This window comes from Corticium candelabrum, chromosome 12 (genome assembly GCF_963422355.1).
Source record: "Corticium candelabrum chromosome 12, ooCorCand1.1, whole genome shotgun sequence".
NCBI lineage: Eukaryota > Metazoa > Porifera > Homoscleromorpha > Homosclerophorida > Plakinidae > Corticium > Corticium candelabrum.
Genome location: NC_085096.1, coordinates 6,708,209 through 6,729,787, shown reverse-complemented (window position 1 = coordinate 6,729,787; position 21,579 = coordinate 6,708,209). Strand labels below are relative to the sequence as shown.

Sequence of the window (21,579 nt, the reverse complement as noted above, 5' to 3'; positions counted from 1 at the left end):
TCTCTCGCGCATGCCCATCCCAGAAACCCCGTATCGTCATTCATGCTACACATACCCCTTCTAACACAACAACATAATTCTACTTAGAACTCTTGGCTGTTTCTGACTCCCCTCAAGTTTCTACTATATAGCAGCTTCTGTAGCTGTAGCTGCAGGCGCGTAGCCCAAGGGTTAGTTGGGGGGGATCACCAGGGGCGGATCACCAGGGGCGTAGCTCAAGGGTTTCCAGAGGGGTTTCCAAATCTTACGAGCTTGATATCTGTAGTGAATATGATAATAGCATAAACGTTTCACACAACTTCAAAATTGTAAACTAAGTCATTTAGCTGTCTAGCTCAGTGTCCCACGTGTCTTCTGGTGAATCAGTATCCAGTACAAAAGTGTTAGCTAGTTCACTGTCTGAGTATGGCTCTCCAAAGTTTGGGAGAATAATCTTTCTCGGGTTCCTGGCAGAAAATAAGCGGATCACGTCCAAGTGTGACAACTTCCTGTTGTAATGGACATGCAGCATGACAAGTCCGTTGAATCGGATCTGCGACATGGATGCCCGGAGAGATGTCTTGACGCGATTGAGAGCACTTATAGACCGCTCGCACTCACAGGACGTCACAGGCCAGGTGCAGACAAGGCGCAATAGCCTCGACACAGTTGGAATTAGTGGATTACCCATTGCCAAACGCAACGCTTCTGCTACAGTAGCGGGGTGCTCTGAAATGAGCAGTGATTTCAGTATGGCAATCCACAAGTCAATTTCTGCAGACAGCGCATCCAAGTTCGGACTCGCAGTAGGAAAATCACTTTGATATGCCTTTCCAAATTCAAGAATATCTGCTTTGGCTGAAGCATCACGTAGCAAAATCGTCGGCATAAATGACATTCCTTTCATAGCTAGTTGTTGAAGGTTTCCAAACCGGATATTCATTTGCGAAATAATGTCATCTAGTAGCGGTATACTCACGTTCAGGCGATAGTAGTCAACTGGCGTTTGCGCTGGAATGTTCCCACGGTACGTCTGCCTACTGCAATATCTTGGGAGACTCTCTTGCACTCCAGTCTTCAGACACAAAGCCTGAACGTCTGTCCACCATTCACCATGCCTGTCGTTGATGTTGTCCCGCATATCTTGAAGAACGGAGATGACTCTAGCGACGTGTTTGTAAGCCTTTGCAACATCTGTGGCTTTCTCTTGGAGACTTGATGTTAGGCTTTGAATTGCAGCCATCAATTTTGATGTTATCACAAATGTTGCAAGAAATCGGAACTGGGTTAGGTTATTGTGGAGAGATGTAGCAGAGGAGGAGCTAGTAGCGTTCCATGTAACTGTTCCACCCCTGTTTCTGCTGATTGTCTCCAACGTCGTTAAAACAGCTGGATAAAGCTCAGCAAACACGACAAGGGCTTCATGTCGCGCTACCCACCTTGTTTTGCACAAATCAACCAACTTTTTCTTTGAGTCGCCACCCTCTCCTTGACGCCATTCATGAACTATCTCAGCCATAGCATGAGCACGCTTTGGTGAATATTTGAAAAAGATGTTGACGTCTAACAATGATGACCACATAGACTGGATGAAAGGCAGTTTGCTTAGCCTTATTATACACAGGTTGAGACAATGTGCACTGCAATGGAGGTACAGCGCTTTTGGGCATTCTGCAGTTACTCTGCTTGCACAACCCTGCAAAGGTCCAGCCATATTCCCTGCACCGTCGTAGCCTTGTCCACGAAGCTTCTCTTTTGGCTGCAAGCCCATTTCCGTCATTGTGGTCAGTAGCAGATTAGCTAAAGCTAGCCCGGTGGTGCCATCAGAGCAACAGAGAAATTCAGCCAACTCTTCACGAATGAGTCCAGACTCATCGACGAAACGAAGAACCAGGGGCAACTGTTCTTGGTTGCTGGCATCAGCAGATTCGTCTGCACACACTGAGAAAAATGGTGCTTTTCTGACATCTCTCAATATGTCTTCTTGTATAACCTTCCCACAGCACTCAATCAACTCGTTCTGTATTGTTGGGCTCAGGTAAGACGCACGTAGTCCTCGAGCAGACTGAGACATATGGAAGTCCCTCAACAAGTGTTCATCACCTGCGTCCACACGAAAACGCAATAGAGCTAGAAAGTTTCCAGGATTACATGCTAACTGTTCGTTGGGGTCCCAAGTAAATCCTTTCTCTCTGTGGCCACGCAAAGAAATGTTCTGGCGTCCACAAAACTCTACAGTCTTGATCAAGGCACAAAGCTTGGCTATATTTTCCTGTTTTTGCTTACTCCCTTGGTCTACGACAAGCTGAAGAATATTTGCCTGACCATGTCTCCTGGTTGCAATGAAATGGCTGGCCCTGGTACAGCAGACCTTATGACATTCCTGTTGGTCATGCTTTCTAAGGGTCTCAGACGCTTTGGTGAACTTTACCATTGCTTGTTTGCAGAGCTGGCCTGTTGATTGATCAGTGCTGAAAAGTGCACAAGGTAGACAATATCCACCATTTTGGCTTGGAGAATAAACTAGCCAGTTATACTTTTCAAGCCATTGTAATTGAAAATAGCGCTTGGTATCTCGCCCACTCTTCTTCTCTTGCCGAGGAGGAAACGGAAAGTGGCTGTCTGGAACAAAATGACCCAACAGCAAGGAGAGCTTTGTATCATCCTGCAGTTTGTTTGGATCTACCAGTTCTCCAACATCGTTTCCTACGACATCATACGATACACTATTTATTACTGTACAGCCGCCGACTGCAGTACACTCACTAATCGCTCTGCAGGCTTCAGCAGGATCACGTTCATCCCCATTGACAAATGCAAGCACTTCAACACGATCGCTTACATGATCCCCGCTGCCACCAGATCCAGTGACTTCTATACTGAGGTCTGCAGTTTCATATGCTTCACTTGTCATTGGGTTCAGTTCCAAATTGATGGAATGCGACGATGCCCGCTCAGAATCTACACTCTCTTGAGTGGGGTCCCCGCCTCGAGATCTCTTTCTAGCAGCTTCAAAGAGAGCACTGATGGTCAGTTGGTCTTTAGAACGCCTCTTCATTGTCCACAGTCACTTTCGGAAATTCCCTCTCTTCACGTGTCAGGAGACTAGGAAAGGTGCCCGCCACGTGCAAAGTTGGAACACTAGCGCGCGTTAGGCGTGCCTTGACGTCCCTGCCGGTCACGGAGCGTATGTAGGGTGTACAGTACACCACAGGAATCACTGCCGAATCTATATCAAAAACTGTACGGGAGAAGGTGTGACGTAAGACAATGAGTTGATATTAGACGGCTGTTGCTTGGGGGGTTTCCAGACCCCCTGGAAACCTCTTGAGCTACGCTACTGATCACAGGGTTTACAATCGTAATTGAGTGAACGTATTATTTGTTAATTTTATTAACAAATCCATAATGCAAGAGATCAATGGCACGAAACAATGTACTATCGTGAAGATCCTGTGAACGGTCTTGACTATACTGCTCTCATATTACTTGTATAAACAACGTTAGTTAACGAACTGAATCAAACACACTATTTTAACTCAACTGTTGAACGTGAACAAAACACTTAAGTCAACTGTGGATCTAGAAGCATAGACCGGCTGACACATATTATGACATAAAGTCAACTGCAACCATTCTACGAGGATGTTTGCGTTGAAAACGACCAATAACAGCATTTATATCAATTTCTAAGTTATAGTGTGTATGCAAGAGAGCAAGAGCAGTCAGACGAGTAGCGCTCATAGTACTACGTAGGTTTGTCTTCAAGCGCCTCAAGCAACTCACAGACCGTTCACACTCTACTGCTGAGAATGGAATTGTGCACACAAGAGCCAGAAGACTTTGGATATTTGGAAATATATTTCCCATGGTACACACCAGTGTCGCAGAGGCAGTGTCAAGAAGCACTTCAGTGACAGGTCTGCTTCTCCAGTGAACTTCCCACAAATCTAACTCAGCTTGTAGGCCAAGAAGGGAAGGGTCAGGAAGGTCTTCTCGATACTCTTCTGCAAATTTGTAAACAGAATCTCGGGACCTGGCAGGGTCTTCAAGGAAGGTCGAAGGAATGAGGTATAGACCCTTGACAGCAAGCTGCTGCATGTTCGAGAATCTATCTCTCATTTGGTTGCACACATCATCGACCACCGGAATGGCGATTGTTCGCTTGAAGTATTCTTCAGGAGTTGCTGCTGGTGTGTTTTGACGGTTGGTCTGTCTTCAACATATCCTTGGTAGGGATGCGTTGACTCCTACCTTCTCAGCCATAGATTCAGCAAGTCTATACCACTGTCCATGATAGATGTCAATGTCCTCACGAACTCTGTGCAATGTCTCTGTCACAGTTTTCACTTCTTGATATGCATTACAAATGTCTTTGCTTGTCTTTTGCAGCGCTGTGGTGTGACCATGAACGTATCCAAGAACTTGTTTAGAAATACAAAATGTGCATATGAAACTGAGTGATGGAGGATAGAAGTGTGGAAGCTGCTCCAGCTGAATCAGGACTCCAGTGTTTACCTTGACTCACCTCTTGCAGGGCTGCTACTACTGGAACATATATATATATATATCAGCAAACGCAACCAGAGCAGACTGCCGTGCCATCCATCGGTGCGACATAGATCGACTAGCTTTCTTCTGTTGGAGCTAACAAAAGGCAGAGCATCTATCTGAATTTCCAATGCTGACTGCCGCTTAGTGAATTGCTGAAAAGGAGGCCAACTTCTTTCAAGACACACCACATTTTCTTCACATGCTGCACATTCAAGCAGCTAACAATAGCAAGGTTTAGTGCATGTGACGAACAATGGACGTAAATGGCCTTGGGGTGGTTCCTACAAATTGCTGCAGCAGTACCGGTCAAGCGTCCAGCCATGTTCCCAGCTCCATCATATGACTGACCCCGCAGCTTACTCAGTGCTAGCCCAAACTCAGTGACCTTGTTCGTGAGCTTTTCTGCTAGTGCATGGCCAGTTGTCCCAGTATCACACAACACAAATTCAAAGAAGCCTTCACGGACATAACCTTGCCTATCAACGTGTCGAATAACGAGAGGCATCTGCTCCTTGTTTGAGCATCAGTTGCTTCATCAGCACAGTGTGAAAAGAATGAGGCTGCTCGAACGGGGACTCCAAGAGCGTGTCCTGAATCCAGCCTCCAATGCATTCCAACAGATCATTTGGGATTTGAGGTGAAAAGTAGGTAACCGTTTTTTGGTCCTCTTCCTTGTAACAGAAAACTAGTACCCAAGGCAGTGTCTCCAGCATCAATGCGAAACTTCAGCAAAGCTAAAAAGTTGCCAGGGTTTGTTTCGGTGTCAGATGAAGTAGCACTGAAACTTTTGGAGCGATGTCCCCTTAAAGCAAGATTCTGTTTGCCACAAAAGATTAGGTATTTGATAATGGACCTCAATTTTTCTCTGTTGGCTGCGTTAGTTTTAGTCCTGTGATCGACTACTTGCTGTGCAACGTTCGCACGTCCTGAAACATGGGCTATAAAACCAGCGTAGTCACGTTGACCACCAATATGACATGCCTGTTTCGAATGCTTAGGTAGTGTAGTCGATGCCCGAGCAAGGTTGACCATTGGGCTGGTCGTAAGTTGACCGAGCTTATCTTTGTTCTTGGCAAACAGCGTACAAGTCAAACAGAAGCCCCCGTTTAGGGCAGGAGAATACACCAACCAGGGGTATGTGCTTAGCCACTGTATACGAAAGTGACGTGTGCGACCATATCGTTTCTGTTCTGGAAAAATAAACGACTTTGGCGGCTTGTAAACATTCTTCAACAAGTCGTGCTTCCCAGAGTCAGACGTTGTCTCTTTCCTGTAGAAGTTCCCAATATCCCACTCCTCAACACGTTTTTCCCCAGTCTTTGATTGTAGTTGGCTTTCTAAGTCATCACTGTTCCTCGTCTCTTCTTGTGATAGTGATAGTGGAGGAAGAACAAAGGAAGTATGACTTACCTGTAATGTCAGTGACCTTGGCGAAGAATGTTGTTTGCCATCTTGACATTTCAAATGAAAGAAGGGGCTCTAGGAAGACGATGAAGCTCTTGGCTGACTTGGTAGTTGCAGGGCTTCACTTGCTATACTGCTTTGAGTGTTTCTATCAGAAGACATCAAACAGGTGCCGTCGGATATGCTGTCATTTTGTTGTGTAGAAACGGGAATGGTGGGATAGTTGCAACATACTTTCATACTTCCATTCACTTCATCACGTATGATCTTCCTTTTTTTTTGCCAGAGTCATCTTTGTAAAGTCCCACAAGGGTGACTGCTTTCGACTTGAATTTGCAGCTAATCGAGACCTACTGTTATCACATGCAACATTCGTGGGAATGTGAGTTGGTTCAATCAGAGATACGAAGTGGTTAGGGCTCTAGTGTACAGTCTGACATAGTGATGAACGGCTGCACATAATACTTAAAGTCTGCTGTGTACCGGCAGCTTGTACATTGTGAGAAGCCTCAACTGTGGGTGAAAATACTGTGTTCATAAAGGAACGGATTCCTTCATTCTTATTGGGGTGAACAGATTTTACCTTGTCGCCAACAACCGACGCCAATGCAGCAATGTGTAGCAACGATGCATATACACCTGACTTGGATGTATGGATGGCTTGCCGCCTTATGGCATTGCCAAACTCTTCCTCTGTAGTCACACCTGCATGCCTTTGAGATATAAACAACACGTTTGCATCATCCGAGAGTGTAGATGAAAGTAGCGAGACAACACTGAGGCTTGGTTGTTCTTCCTCGACACTCTTGGCTAATGCACAAAATGATTCAGCATACCATTTCCAGTGAAGCCACAGCTCTGTAAGGCAGGCTATTCGGAATTCCAGATGCCAGCTTTCGTCTCCACAACATAAAACAGAAGCACTTCGAAAAAGACAGTTGCCATCACCATACACTTTGCAAGGCCTGAGGTCGTTTAGTAAGTCAGCTGGCTGAAGAGACTCTGCAAGAGAGTCTAGAGCAAATATTCCAACTTTGCAAAGTTGCCTGTTCGAAGCAAATCCCAAAGAAATCAGACTGTCACCGGTCTTAGTGATTAGGACAGACAGAAAGTCTGAGTCGTGTTCTTCCTGAATACGATCAAGTACATTCTTCAGGGCAGAACGGTCAACGTACTCCATGGCAAGGTAATACAACGAATTTGATGAAACCTGTGACAGCGCAATCGGCATTACACATGCATAAGACGCCACACCCACGATTTCGCGCCATGGAAGTAGTCTACTAGAGTCTGAGACGCCTCATCCTAGCGGGAAGTACACATACGTGTATGGATGATCGATACACAGGTGTATAGTATTTGAGGTGTCTAAATACGTTTGCACCTTCCTAACTCCAATCCATTCTACTAGCTCTAACCGTGAAAATTTTAGTGTCGAAGCCATAATTACTCAAGACAACTCCAGCTGTATTACAGTAACCCAAGTATAGTCAAACGTTACTCGAGGCCCACTCTAACTTCCTCTGAATAAGCACAAAGAAGGAAAACTCCCGGAAATTGCAGCAGGGTAGCCACTGGCGACTAGTGCAAGATCTGATAGACTAACAATGTAATAACGTACCAGTAACCTGATAGTGAAGACGTGAGCGAGTCCACAGAAGTACACTGTACAACGCTTCAATTGCAACTTGTAACACACACGCCGTCACATGACACGAGCAGAGTAGCCTCGCAAGCCAGTCGGTCGGTGCGGGGTATGGGGTGGGGTTTGTGGTCGCAGACGGAGACTGACTATGACTTCACCCTCCTACTTGCAAAAGGACAATGACAGTGTGCACGAGCTGATACGTACACGTACGTCACATATATTTAATTTAGTCTACGGCGCAGCCAGAAGGATACTAGGAGGTTTGGCGCCCGGGCAATGGGGGGTTCACGTGCAACCGTGAACCCCTTATAGGCTGCACGCCTGGATGTGCTCACTACTTTTAGCGTCATTCAAGTCTGACCATAACTTAGAGTGATCTTTTTCTGTTGCACAAATTCCAGGAATGAATGCTTTTTGTACAGATGTATCAAAGTAACTGTTTGTAAGCATGAAGTCTTGGCGCTAATCTTGGCTATTAGACGAATAACTCCAGATTTCCAGAGCTGGGTGGAACCTGACCTGACAACCAGCAGCAATTCAGCAAGTCCACAATAGCGAGCACGAGACTGGCACTTCTTCTAAACTAAATAGGAAATTCCGTCCAGTGGATTATTAGCTGAACCGTTGCGCGCTTTTTTTAGCTTCCAGATAACTTCATCAATAGTAATTGTTCGAATGTCAAAACTTTCACATGGTATATTTGCTCTCTCGCTGCTTCAGGGACTTTCTCGAAACAACGAAGGGGACACCGGCAGTCTGGTCCTATTGACCTCTTATCCTTAAGCTTTCCTTGGTGTCCTACGTATTCCTGACCAGAGTCTTTCCTTCATTTCCTGTCATTGCGCTTCCAAGACTTCTCATGACACAATCGTATTTTCGCCTCCATGTGTTGGTTTCCGTTATCCGCAATCACACTCTCCGCTGCGGTCCCAGCGTTGTCAGCTGACGAGCTAATGCTTTCAAACATCTTGCAGGAAACAACACTACGTCTACAAACACGGAACAGTCCCAGAACAAAGCAAAAAAACGGGATCACGTGATTGCCGGCAAACACATTCGATGTTGGTTACCAGGCTCTTGTCCCAAATGGATAGCAGATACGCCCACTCGGTGTACATACGGTGCATCTTTTTGTATGTAAAAAACCTGGTAACCCACACAAACTCCACCCACCATAAAAGACTACCTATCATAGCCCAACAGTGATTTATCTCAAATATGACTTAGGTGAGGGTTACCAGGTTCTTCCCCATCAACGCCTCAATTGTCATACGCATCGTTTCTAAGAAATTTGTACTGACGATTCGTAGAGAGTCTACACTAGCAAATAGAAGTAACAACAACGTCTTCCCCGTGTGACTTCTATTGCATTGAGCCGTGGATGTGCAATTTCTGTCCATTTGCAGTCTTGATCACTTTTCTACTGGCCTTAAGTGAGTCTGTCGTAAATTCCTTTAACACTATCGATTTGGTCGGCTCCTGTGTGTCTACCAAACATACAGCAATTTTCTTTTGCTTTTTTTGACGACCGCAGAAACTCAAACGGACGGGTCTCCACATACACTCACATGTAACAGTCTGAAGATTTGCTTGAACTTTGCCTTATGACAGGCGCTTGGTTCCTGGAATCAGTTGGTTGGTGTTTAACGGTTGCCTTTTCTTCTCGCTGCGTTTGTCGCTGACGCTTAATGCACTTGTCCTTCTGGTAGCTGTACACTGTAAAGAAATTTTTTTAAATTTATGCGCAAGTCACTAACGTACAGAACGGTTGTCCCTGAACTTATGTCAAAGATATAGTAACACAGTGGTTTATTAAACGGTGATTTGACAACACGTTATCAAAGCAACTCGTGTCTTAAATCAACACAACACGTCTACCTAAAAGACATGTGTACTGTCTTAATTTTGGCGTCAGTCAAACTACACATCTAATTCCTTTGTCGCCATCACTAGTTTTCATCAGGACATCCTGAAGCAACTGCAGAATGCCTGCATGGGCCTTTGCGTAGCCCACATCATAAACATATAGTATGTGGCCATCGATGAAACTAAAGACTTGCCCATCATGTGTTCCTCTTCTGTCAAATTTGCGAGCAAAATTCCTTCGCAAGCTATATTGCACACATCCTTGAATCTTTGAGAGCTTCAACTATACATCTATGTCTGCCTGTGCTGCTGCCGTGGAGAAGTTACAGCGTCTTCGTCATCTTTGGGCAATTCTTCTGTATATGGCACGATTGTCTGGATTGTCCACAGTCTTCCCGTTTTCTGCGTGTTCTCGTTGCCCTTTGAAATCGCGGTACAGGCAGCGAGTAGTTACGTTGCGCATGACGTTGTTTAGATCTGCGAGCTCTTCTCTTTGTAATGACACTTCGGACGTTTCTTTGTTAACTGAATCCGGTGCCATCTCTGCCGCACGTGTTTTTCTTTCTAAATGCCTTCTTATCAGTATTTGAACTAGCTCCTTAGCTTGATTGTACGTCCCTGAATCATTCTCAATGACTTTTTGTTAGCTGAGAAGTGAGTCTTTCGATAAACTTGTCCATCAGTTGTTCGTACCTTGCATCTTTTATGGCCAAGCACGGGAATCTAAAAGTACTGGATCATAGAAAAAATCCTTGTCTTCACCCATTCTCAGAATTCGATTTTTGAATCGACGTTTAGCTTCGATGGACACTTCCTTATTACGAAACCTGCCAGTTAATCTACCTTTCCCATAGCTGTCTTTGCCGTTCTTGACAAGGAGTTTCTTTAATTTTACAAAAGCTGGACCTCCCAACAGCGTTGGAAGTATTGATAATCGTACATCTTCATCGCATCCAGTTGCTGCAGCGCAGCAAGACATGTCAGAGACTAGTGATATCGATCGATATTAGTGAAGATGTTGATTGTCAAAAATGTCACTGCATATCTCCTGCATTACGCGCCAAGTCTGCAATAAACAGGAATTTGTTGATTAGCTAATGCGGCGCAATGTCAATGCAGTTTACGTTCCAACTATACATACATATATATATATATATATATATATATATATATATATATATATATATATGTATATATATATGTATATATATATATGTATATATATATATATCCGATTGGATTTTGTATCCTGCAGAATCTGATTCTGTTGCAATCGTCGAATCCTGGCATTCATTACCAGACTCTGGGTCACTTGTGTTACATTTTTCTCTCGTGATTGATTGAAAACTAAAGTCGAATCTGCTACTAGTGGCTAAAGTAGCAGCGGCTGTGACGATGACATCGAGGCCGTGGGAGAATGAACAATTTTTTTCAACGGCAGGTTCTGGTTGTTCGAGCGACGTAGAAACCGTATATGGTCTAGGATCGTCGTCTGACAGTGAATGTTTCTCTGTTTCATCTGTACAGTGCGAGCTGAAACGAAGTAGAGCAGCCGCGCATGGTCAGCAACTAGACGCCTACTGCTCCCTACAGGCCATGAACTATGACTGACTTACCGCTTAGGCTTAAAGAAAGATAGTATACTGTCCTTTCTGTGTCGCTTCCGGGAAGCCTGTTTTCTTGAATTTGCATTAGGCAAAGCCATGAGGTCGCTTAAGAAGGCGCGCTAATGTTCATTGATTGCACGTGACAACAGGGTTATGCAATTTACTTTACAGAAAATAGAAGCGATTTAATTAAGTGGTCGAAAAACCTTTTGGGGCTAGGATATTGTATGCATTTAGTTTATTTTTAGCTTATTTATTCCCGTCTATTTCCGGTCTATTTTGTATATTTCTCTACCCTAACTAAAGCAAAACACCAATTAGCAACGGAAAGCAGTAATGCTAACCCTAAACTACAGCAAGTTATTCTAACACATCCAGCAACTTATTCTAACACACACAAATTACACTCTACCGCCCTTACTTAAGTTCTTATATCTGTTTTGCAATTGGTCTTTGCTGCAAATGACCTGTGGGAAATCTTGACCAAATTGGTAGTAGGCGTCGTCCCACATGATTCTTTTCTGTCCAGTATCCCTCCTCCACCGCTCACATAAATCCATCAACCCTCGATCACTCTCCTCATTGAACCAGTTTCTTTCCCTCACTCCTCGTCCTCTTTCCTCCTCCTCTTCATCTGAACTGACTACTGTTGACACCCGAATCCTACGTCTGGGCTCTGTACGCCACCATTCTGATGGCGAGATTGGATCAGTGTTGTAGCAAGTATGTGTCAAGTAGCCAGACAGACTCTTGAGGTCTCCCAATATCTGCTTTTGGGGGTTTGTGAGTTGCTCGCCGCCACGGTGTCTTGTAACTCCACTCCTCTTCAAAACCTTCTCTGCCAACCTCAGCTTTTCCGCCAATCTGTCCAAGTACATGTTCACGTCTAACCTCCTGACGATCATTGTCGCAGGGCTGACCCGTTCCACGACCTTGAAGGGTTCCAGTCTGTGGAACTGGTCGAGGGCCAGGGCAAAGGTCTTCGCCAAAATCCTTGTTTCGAAACGGATTCCTTCTACAGGTTGTCTGTGGTCAAGGAGTCGAACGAGGATTTCGCCGTACCTGTTGAGTCGGTCGTTGCCTCCCCTCCTGAGCACTGGCACTCTCGACAAGTCATAACTGGTGACATGCCCGGAGGAGGTGAAACAACAGGTTATAGACCTTTACCTATCTTATGCCCTCTGTGTTGAAAAAGTTGATTGTGATGCTGCCCCCGTGATTGAAAGTCGGGGCAGGTCGATCGTCGAGGGGCGTGAATAGCAGGTACCTGTCGAGCTGGAGGTTGGCAGGAAGGAGGTAGCGATAACAAGAATAAATGGCGATAACAAAATAACAATATATCCACGGCGATAACAAGAATAAATGGGACTCTTTCGTTGAAGGAAGAATGGAACTTTGAAATGAAGAAGGCATTCCACAAATACTTGGGTGGGGACAGGTTTTGTACACCCCAAGGTCAGGTGGTCCTTGTCCCCTTCTGAAGGCACGCACCAATGCCGCTGAGAAGAAAAGAAATGACAGACATCTTCCTTCAGTGCGTCCCTATTAGCGGTTTCCAAGATGACTTGGTGGTCAGCAAGGATTAAGGGTTCGAAGTCACATTCACGGTATAGCGATCGGTTGCACTTGCGAATCCTCGGATTGGCAAGGATGACGGTCTGTCCGCAGAGTCGTTTCAGAATTGGAAACAAACCCTGGTGCACATCAAGATTGAACGAATAGTAGTCACAGTCCAGATCACTTAGTTCTCACAAGGCTTTGAATTCGTTGATGCTCATCCATCGGACAATGTTACCCCCAAAGAGTGAAAAATAGGCACCAAGCATGCGAATATATAGGCAGAAAAGCGTTAATGTTATTGTAATCAGCATCATTGTCGTCATTGTCATGGGCATTAACAATTACTAAGGCTAGCTAATCTTAGAATGTGAAAACATTGGTTGCAATTTGCAAACTATGGGATTAAAATTTATAAAGTAGCCAAATTTTGGGGGACACGTGTCCCCCAGCAGGCCCCCCATAGCTACGCCACTGAGTTGTTGCAATAGACTCTTTGTTGTTAGAGTCCAAAGTACGATCCAGCTCAAGTGCTTCTTGTAAAAACCTGACTACATCTTGATACTTAGCTTGGATTATTAGACATCGACCAATTTTATGAAGAGCTAGAGAGACACAACAACACGACCGTTGACTTATCTCTTCCAGTCCTAGTCTCCCTTCACAGTCTGTTAGACTTTGCCAACAAGTTCACTACTCAACAGAGACTACAGACTAGACATAGTACATCTAAATAAGATCTCATTGCGTACAACACATACAACCGTCAAACACTCACATGTTGGTTTGACATCTTGTTAAAATCATTGATATTAAACTGTTCCAAAGTACAAACATTTCTAAAATTTAGTTCAACTGTAACACGTTTGTTAATTAATAGTTGTAGTTTGATGAATAAGCCCGGTTCACAGTACGACGCTGACAAAAACGCTCACGAGCGTCAGCGAAGACGCTGGCGCTGTACCATTTACAGTATTGCTCAAAGAACACACTGCGACAGTGGTTTGGCGCTGCAAAGTAACCACGTGTGTACAATGTACTCGCGACAGACATGGACGACGACGTTTTGCTTTGGTTGCGCTGCTGCGCCGTAGTCTCGATCAAGCGTTTTCTTTCATCCTTGTCCTTGTACGTACTCCTTTGACTGAACTTGCCAAACGCAGGGAAAACTTCCATCGACGAATCAATGATTGATGCCATGTGAACGAATAGAATATCCCGAATGCGTCCAGTGACTGACTTTCGATTGGTTGAACGGAGCACGTGGTGTCATCGGACGCTGGGTCACTTCCGACTATGACCCTCGATTAGAGCTTTTCTCTATTCCAGCGTCGTTGACGCTCGGCTAACGTCGTTCGAGCGTCGTACAAGCGTCGCGGACGCTGACATGTTCACAGTGCGGCTGACGCTCGCTCATCGTCAGCGTCCAGGACACTCGCACGGCGCTTGTGCCAGCGTCGTACTGTGAACCGGGCTTAACACATTTCAACTAACAAATATAGATTGTAAGTTATATTTTGTATACTATGTTCATTACTTGAGGCCCAGATATCCGGGCTAAGGGTATAGTAGTCGTCTGACATGCGACCTTAGAACCGCATTTATACTCGATTAGTGCGGATGCAAAATATTTATTCTAACAAATAGACGAGAATTGATGTCATTACCGACCAATAGGCGAACGTTATGTCATCATAAAGCTCCACCTCTCTTTGTTTGGTAGCTGCTAACGAGAATTCGGCCATCGGGCGTTCATCCTGTACATGATGTTTATAGTCCTTTGCTTTACGTAAGGGTTTAGCACATAGAAACAACGCCTAGAGTCTACATTTGCACGTGCATGTTTCCCCACCAACATCAAGTCGTCTATAGAGAGCAAAGTTGCTGAATTCAGGCGCCATGCGGAATGTGTAGCTGTACCTGATCTTTAACATTTTGCTTGTTCCACAGAGTTTTTGCATAGTGGTTCTGCAATCTGACAGCTTGAATTTTCGGTGTGTGTGGCTGACCGGCCGCGGTGTTGTTACAAAAATCACTAGTGTCTTCAACAGAAATTTGGCGACCCACGGGAATTTGCGAAGGGGAAAATGCGTTGTCCATGACAGCGCGTTTGTTTGTCAGACGAAGCGACTGACCTGTAAGTACGCAAGTCTGGATTGAACTGTTGTCTAGATAAACGAATGCATTGAAAACCTTAGCTGAGACGAGTGGGTTGGGCTAAGACCTCATCACGTTATGAGATATGTGATTACATACACCAGCCGAGGGTTTAGGACGGACAGACAGACAGACAGACAGACAGACAAAGAGAGAAAAAGACAAACAGCAAAGAAATGCAGCTATAGTATACTCTGATAGCGACGAGCTTGCTGATAACGATTCCTGCTTTTCCTACAAGATAAACTGGCACAATGTTGACAAATTCTTGATTAACAAAGGGACAGAGAGGCGTTTGCACAGATTTTCTATTTTTATGACAAAAGGGCGTGACCGAATTGCGTACAAGAGAGTACACAGGCTAAGATTCAAGTCGCTAGCCAAACAGACAAGCACACAAATTTAATAGAAATGTTACCAGCAAGAATTGTCATTTTGTTAACTCCTATTGGTTACACCTACGCAATGCAGGAATTCACAGCATGAAACATAACACTACACGTAAACTAAACTACGAACAAAAATGACTGAATATGGAAACAATGGTTAATACAATCCATAAATAGACAATTAGAGTAAAGAACTCTGAATCTAAATTTACTGTAAACTAAAAAACGAAAGATGAGTGTGCTGTGTTTGTATCAATACATGCAACCACATACAGAACGTGTTTAACACAAACACGCAATACATATTTATATAGAATCTGAGAAATAGAATCAAAAATTATATGTGTGGCAAGATAAAGCTTATAGCTACTCATTTGCTGGAGTAGATTCTTTGTAGTCAGGGCCTAAAGTAAGACGAAGCTCAAGGGCTTCTTGCAAAACCCTCGCTGCATCGTCATACTTAGATTGGTTAGTCAGACATAGTCCAAGTACATGAAGAGCTAGAGACACAACAACACGACCGTCAATGACTCATCTCTTTCAGTCCTAGTCTCCCTTCACAGTCTGATAGCCTTTCCCAACAAGTTCGCTGCTCAACAGAGACTACAGACTACACATAGTACATCTAGCTCATTACCTACAACACACGCAACAGTGAAGCATCAACAAGACATAAGTCGTGCAAGAGAACTGAAGGCAGTGAGTGTCTCTTCTGCTAAGTGATAGCTAGCAATGTCTGCGACCGTATCATTTCGAGACATTCTTATTACAATATCCATCACTTCTATAAACCCATCTGATGACTATTGATATATTAACACAGTTTTAGTTCTAAGTTAATATCATTAATAACCAATAATTGATTAATTAAGTTAATAAACATCGTTGATAGCATATATGAATGTGCAAGTTTAGATAGAAACATTCATGTAAATTTTTATCTATACAATCAGTAACGTTTGGTATTGATGTTTTAGTGAGAGAAACTCGTAATAATGAAAGTGACAGAAATGATACTTACTGACAGTAAGAGATGATTTATGTAGAAGGAGAAGGGTTCTTTTGATTGGCAAGGCTTCATTCAGGACCTTTACTGCTTCTAATAGTTCGTTTGTTTATATAAACAATATCCCAAGTTATGAAGAGATCCAAAATGGAACATAGAATAATTCAATGGTTTCTACATCTTCCAACTCAAACGCTCCAACCAAATAAGTCATAAAGCTGGATGGCAAGCCGGTATAATGTCTCCGCTGATTGAAAATTCTTCATGGCGCGATAGTCATCAGCTGAATATGCATCTACAAAGTCGAGAAACAGTGAACAACAGCTCCTTAGGTTCTTTCCAACAAACATACCTTTAGCTTCAGCCAACGTAATCTTGAGATGTACAATGATTTTCCTAACCCCTTTCAAACATGCGTTCCCATCTTGCGCATATTTGGCCTCGCCCCAAAGAGGCGTCGCCTAAGTATGTGATGTGGTACAGTAGTAAACGTTTGTGGTGAATGTAATTGTAATGTATCTATATCAACCAAACTTGTAGACAGGTTTATTATTAAACCAAAATTCAAGCAAAGGTCTATACTAATAATAACACTTTGTGACTATGCTCATCACATGTTATAATATAGTCATACAAATTACGCCTAGATGCTGTCCAAGTATTAAAGGCAAATACTTTCTACTATAGTCTATATCAAACAAACATGTGATCATGTTTTACTAGTTCATTAATTAACCAAACTTGTGCAAATAAACTTTTAATAACAGTCTGTAATTATGTTTATCATGTTATGTGGCTAGCAGTGACTGCCTATAACACTTTGCGCCCAGGGTGCTGTCCAAGTAATCTTCTAGCTTTGTGCTCTTTCCATTTGCAAAACGCACGCTCAAAATTAAACTGATACATAGGTGGTCCTTCTAGTGAAATGCGCATCAAGCAGTCAATTTTCTCTTCAGACAAACGGTTCCGTAGTTTTGTCATAATACGATTCTGACAAGCGAATCCTCTTTCACAGCCAGCATTTGTTACTGGTATGACAAGTTCTGCAGCCAGAAGGAGTGATAGGTGTGGGAAGACATCTCTGTGTTCAAATAAGATAGCAGATCCTAATTCAACCATTGTCTGATTTCGAAACTTGTTGCTCATAAGGGGCCTGCAAATCAACCATTCAGTCATTGCATCTTCATTGACAAAGCCCGACTTTTCAAGAGCTTGTTCTTCAAAATGATTGATCAACATCCGAATCTGTTGATCTCCATAACCTACTAGGTCTTCAATAGGAGGAAGATTTCGAGGATCAAACACAGAGAGAGCATCTAATATAGCAACAGATGGAAATCTAGCATGAATGTTATCCAACAATTCCTGCAAAAACTGCCAAAGGACTTCAGAAAACTTTGTAAAGTATCCTCAGAGACATTGACAGGGACTCTGACACCGCTTGGCGAAGAGAGAGTAATATTATCATCTTTCCGCTTAGCTATCAGGCTAGCAAGATTTGGGCCTTGGCAATGTTTCAAACTCAATAAGGCATCAACTGTTGCCTTTACAATAGGGCCTACATCAGCGTAATTTAGTGCTTTGCGTTGCAAGACGAGGCTCAATTTATTGAGTAATGGGAGTACATCACTATGACCATACGTAGCAAGCAGAAAGGAAGCTTTGTTCACAGCCCTGAGAAGGCCTCTAGCTGAGGCACAGCCCTTCTCTGCTTCATGTTCTAGGCAAAGCACTAAGGAACAAAATGATTTACGAGCAGCATCAACAGCACCACGAAACGACAACCACCGAGTGCTGAACGTAGCATGAAGGGTAACACGGTGATCATCTACTACAGTTTGAAGGCATCGTAAATGAGACGTTCTGGTAGATGAATGTGCAAAGTAGTTGTACACACTGTTGATTGTTGTTTGGTATAATTTAAATAGTGGTACAGCATCTGCTGCTTGCCCACTTGCAAGGGCCAAACGATGTGCTACACAGTGCACCTGAATCAAGTATGGTGAGCACTTTCTGCGTAGGCACACACCAACTCCAGACTTGGTCCCTGTCATTACAGGAGCACCATCAGTTGCCAATCCTACGACATGCCTGCGATCAATGTTCTTCTTTTTTAGCAATCTAGAAACGGCTTTTGTGATGTTCTCACTATTTGCCTCTCCAGCCAACTCAACATCAGCTATATAAAACTCGCAAGCCTTCCTTGTCTCAGGATGAACAGCCTTTACATATACCATAAGCTTCCGGCTGACATTGATGTCTGTTGATTCATCTGTCATTAAGCCAATTAGTGGGGACTTTTGTAGGATGGATAATACATTCTCTTCTACAACAGAGTTAAGAGCAGCTTGAAAGTCGGCCACTGAATTGCTGCTCTGATATGTTAGCTGGTAGCCTTTCCGTGTTGGATCTTCTTTGTTCAGACATTGAACATAATCAACTCCTTGGAAACTCAGCAAAGAAGAAAGTGAGGAAAATTTACTAGATGCCAATTCTTCTTTAGCAAGCCAATAGACTGTACGAAGCGCTCCTACAACTGCCTTCTCCTCCTCTGAAAACGAGTTCTGAGTAGCTATCACCATGGCTTTTCTCTGTTCCAAGTCTAACAGTGCACTCATGTTGTCTGGACAGTTCATGTGACGAGACAAAGCAGTTCTTTGCATATCTGAGCAACCAGCAGTAAAGTTGTTCTTTTTCTTACTTGTTAGACAAACTTTACATCTAATTTTTGACCCATCAAATGTAAGCCATGAAGAAAACGACGAGTCTGACAACCACGATGAAGAGAATTTCCTCAATTTCTGGCAACAGTGGCTTTTTTCATTGCAACAACTTAGGTTTAAAAACATTTGATCACTTTTCGTTGAATCAGATTTTTGCAAAGAAAAAGAGGAGGCCTGAGAAGGCTGAGGTATACAAGATTGATAGAGGGCAAAAGACTCTCTGGATTTGACTGGTGGAAGTATTGAACCTTGGGAAAGCAACTGAGATGTATCTTCAGGTGGAAAATCAGTTGCCTGAGATAATAAGGGGGTTGTTGGTTGTTGAGACAATTGATTGACTTCTGATTTCATTGGTGGTTCTGACTGCATTGATGAGGAAACTCTTTCAATCGTCTTTGCATGTTTATTTGCTGGATTCCAGAAATCAAACAAAGTCGCACTGTGCCTAGCTTTACATCCATGCTGTCTTTTTCTGGATTCAGAGAGATAATTGTGGTCACTTGATTGCATAGCAACAGGAAACACAGGAATGACAGCAACAAAATGATTGGGGTTCCAAAGTTGTGAACAGTCGTGTTTCTGGCAAGATGACCACGTAATGGTCAACATAGATGATGGAGATTCTGTCGAAAAGGATTTGGGAAAAGCAGTGGTATTCATGAAAGAACGAAATTCAACATTATACTTTGGATAGATTGACCTAATCTTTACACCAACTACTGATGCCAATGCAATGATATGTTGCAGAGACGCATAGCTACCAGGTCGAGCATTGTGTCTGGATTCAGCCAGCATGGCCATCTGGTAAGATTTCATCAAATTTCCGCTCTTAGCTTGGTTATAGAACAATTCACGAGCAGGTCCATCTGACAGAGTAGCACTAAGTACGCTGTTGCCAGAAAACTTGGTTTTTCCTGATTTTTTGTAGCTGCTTGTGCAAGAGAATGCAACTGCAATGCATAATACTCTGCGTTTTGAGAAAGCTCGAGTGCACATCTCAATCTCAGTTCTAAGTGACGTTTCTCAGTACCATACATTACAAGGGACACTGCACGGTACAAACAGTTTCCATCGCCGGCTATTCTAACTGGTATCATCCCTGGTTCAGCATCATCCGGGTAAATTGACTGTGCCACGTCATCAACATCCAGATCGCGAAGCAACTCTTTTCCAGGAGGTTTGCCGTAGTTAGTAAGGGGAGTAAGACAGGCGGAAATTTCTGCAGCTTTTGTTGGATCCAGAGCTAACTGCTCAAGCAGTTTAACACATTCAGCGTCTAACAGCATGTCACAGGAAAATCCTATTTAGGTAGGAAACCTGTAAACTAGACGCAACATGCACGTGTGCAAATTAGGTAATTCACTAACAAACACAAATAGGTTGAAAACCTACCCGAAATCAAGGCAAACGTCTTTCAGCTCAAAAAAACACAGAGTTTCGACAATACAGTTGAGTTCCCGCTGTAGGCATCCGGGATTTGCGTTGCGGTTGCTCGTTCGCATCATACACGCACACCACCTGTTTTGTGTGCCCATTACTGTATGTCTTCTATCTAGCTCACACAGGAATACGGAAATTATGCGTTTGAAAATTTGAAGTTGAAGGGCCAGCAGCGCATCTAGCTCAGAGAATAGAGCAGCCTGCACGTTTACGTGGTGCTACCTAGTTTCCTCGTTGCCCGGACTCACCAAATTAACACCCTACACCAGTGTACACCCCATCTGTCAACAGTTACTCGAGCAAGCACTAGACGCAAAGTCAGTTCAGCAGTACGTAAACAGAACACGCCTGCTAGTAACCTACAATCTACCCCGTAAGGAAGTGATCATGAGTTATGAGATAGACGTCACACCAGGTGTGCTCAGTAGAGCTTGTACATGTTACATCATTTAACCTAAATGGTTCCAGTTGCTCTCTGTACATCTCACAAGATAATTGGATAATGATCATAGCTCCACCCCTTGTATCTGAATCCTGTTTTCTTTTTGTAGGAAGAGCTTAGCCTCCTAGACATAAACGCCAGGCCCTGCTATACCAAGATCATCAGGGTCCAAAAGGCAGCAGAAATAATGCAGATTTTGACGTTCAACCTTATGGGAAATAGTCTAAACCTGCCAGTGTAATGGGTTTTAGTAGACAAGAATGCACTTAATAGGATGCGTCCCTTTGTCTGAAATCTGCGTCCCAGCCTCCTCAAATGCGTTCCAGGACGCATCAAATGTATTGTAGGAAAATCACGACGTACAATGCATGCATCCGAAGCGTGCGCACACAAATCTACCCAGAAGGGACCGATAAACATTGTTCAGTATCTATTAGGCGACGATACTCAAATGTTGAACGGCTCATCTGTTACAGTTAGGCTGGGCAGCGAACAGAAGCGCCGCTGCGCTATGCTGCACGAGTCAAGGACGAAGACGACGACGTAGCTACTCAACTTGTCAGTAGGAGGGTAAAAGTTCGCTATCTAGGCTGTGAGTTACGTTATTCTAGACATGTAGGGTGGTAAAGTCGCTATACGTGGACACAGCCTAGAGATGAACAGTTGAAGTTTCACTCGTACCACGGAACGAATTGGTCATCAGCCGCGACGCGGTTTGTTTTTGTACGGGGATTATTTGGTTGCAGGGACTATTTGGTCTCGGGCAATTATCTCGGCTTTATTTGGTTCCCGAAACCGTTCAACTGG

General features: G+C 43.7%; 2 protein-coding genes across 2 annotated transcripts; both read right to left on the bottom strand.

The window, feature by feature from the left end:
* Window positions 1-322: 322 nt before the first annotated feature.
* Window positions 323-3,323, bottom strand: LOC134187684 (52 kDa repressor of the inhibitor of the protein kinase-like). Its single transcript, XM_062655837.1, has 2 exons — window positions 2,746-3,323; window positions 323-2,685 (listed from the first exon to the last, which is right to left on the bottom strand). Exons 1-2 carry the CDS (start codon window positions 3,035-3,037, stop codon window positions 323-325), a joined length of 2,655 nt encoding a protein of 884 aa, XP_062511821.1. The 5' UTR covers window positions 3,038-3,323.
* A 265-nt stretch (window positions 3,324-3,588) lies between these two features.
* LOC134187683 (52 kDa repressor of the inhibitor of the protein kinase-like) lies at window positions 3,589-5,038 on the bottom strand. Its single transcript, XM_062655836.1, has 3 exons — window positions 4,837-5,038; window positions 4,234-4,403; window positions 3,589-4,191 (listed from the first exon to the last, which is right to left on the bottom strand). Exons 1-3 carry the CDS (start codon window positions 5,036-5,038, stop codon window positions 3,589-3,591), a joined length of 975 nt encoding a protein of 324 aa, XP_062511820.1.
* Window positions 5,039-21,579: the final 16,541 nt, after the last annotated feature.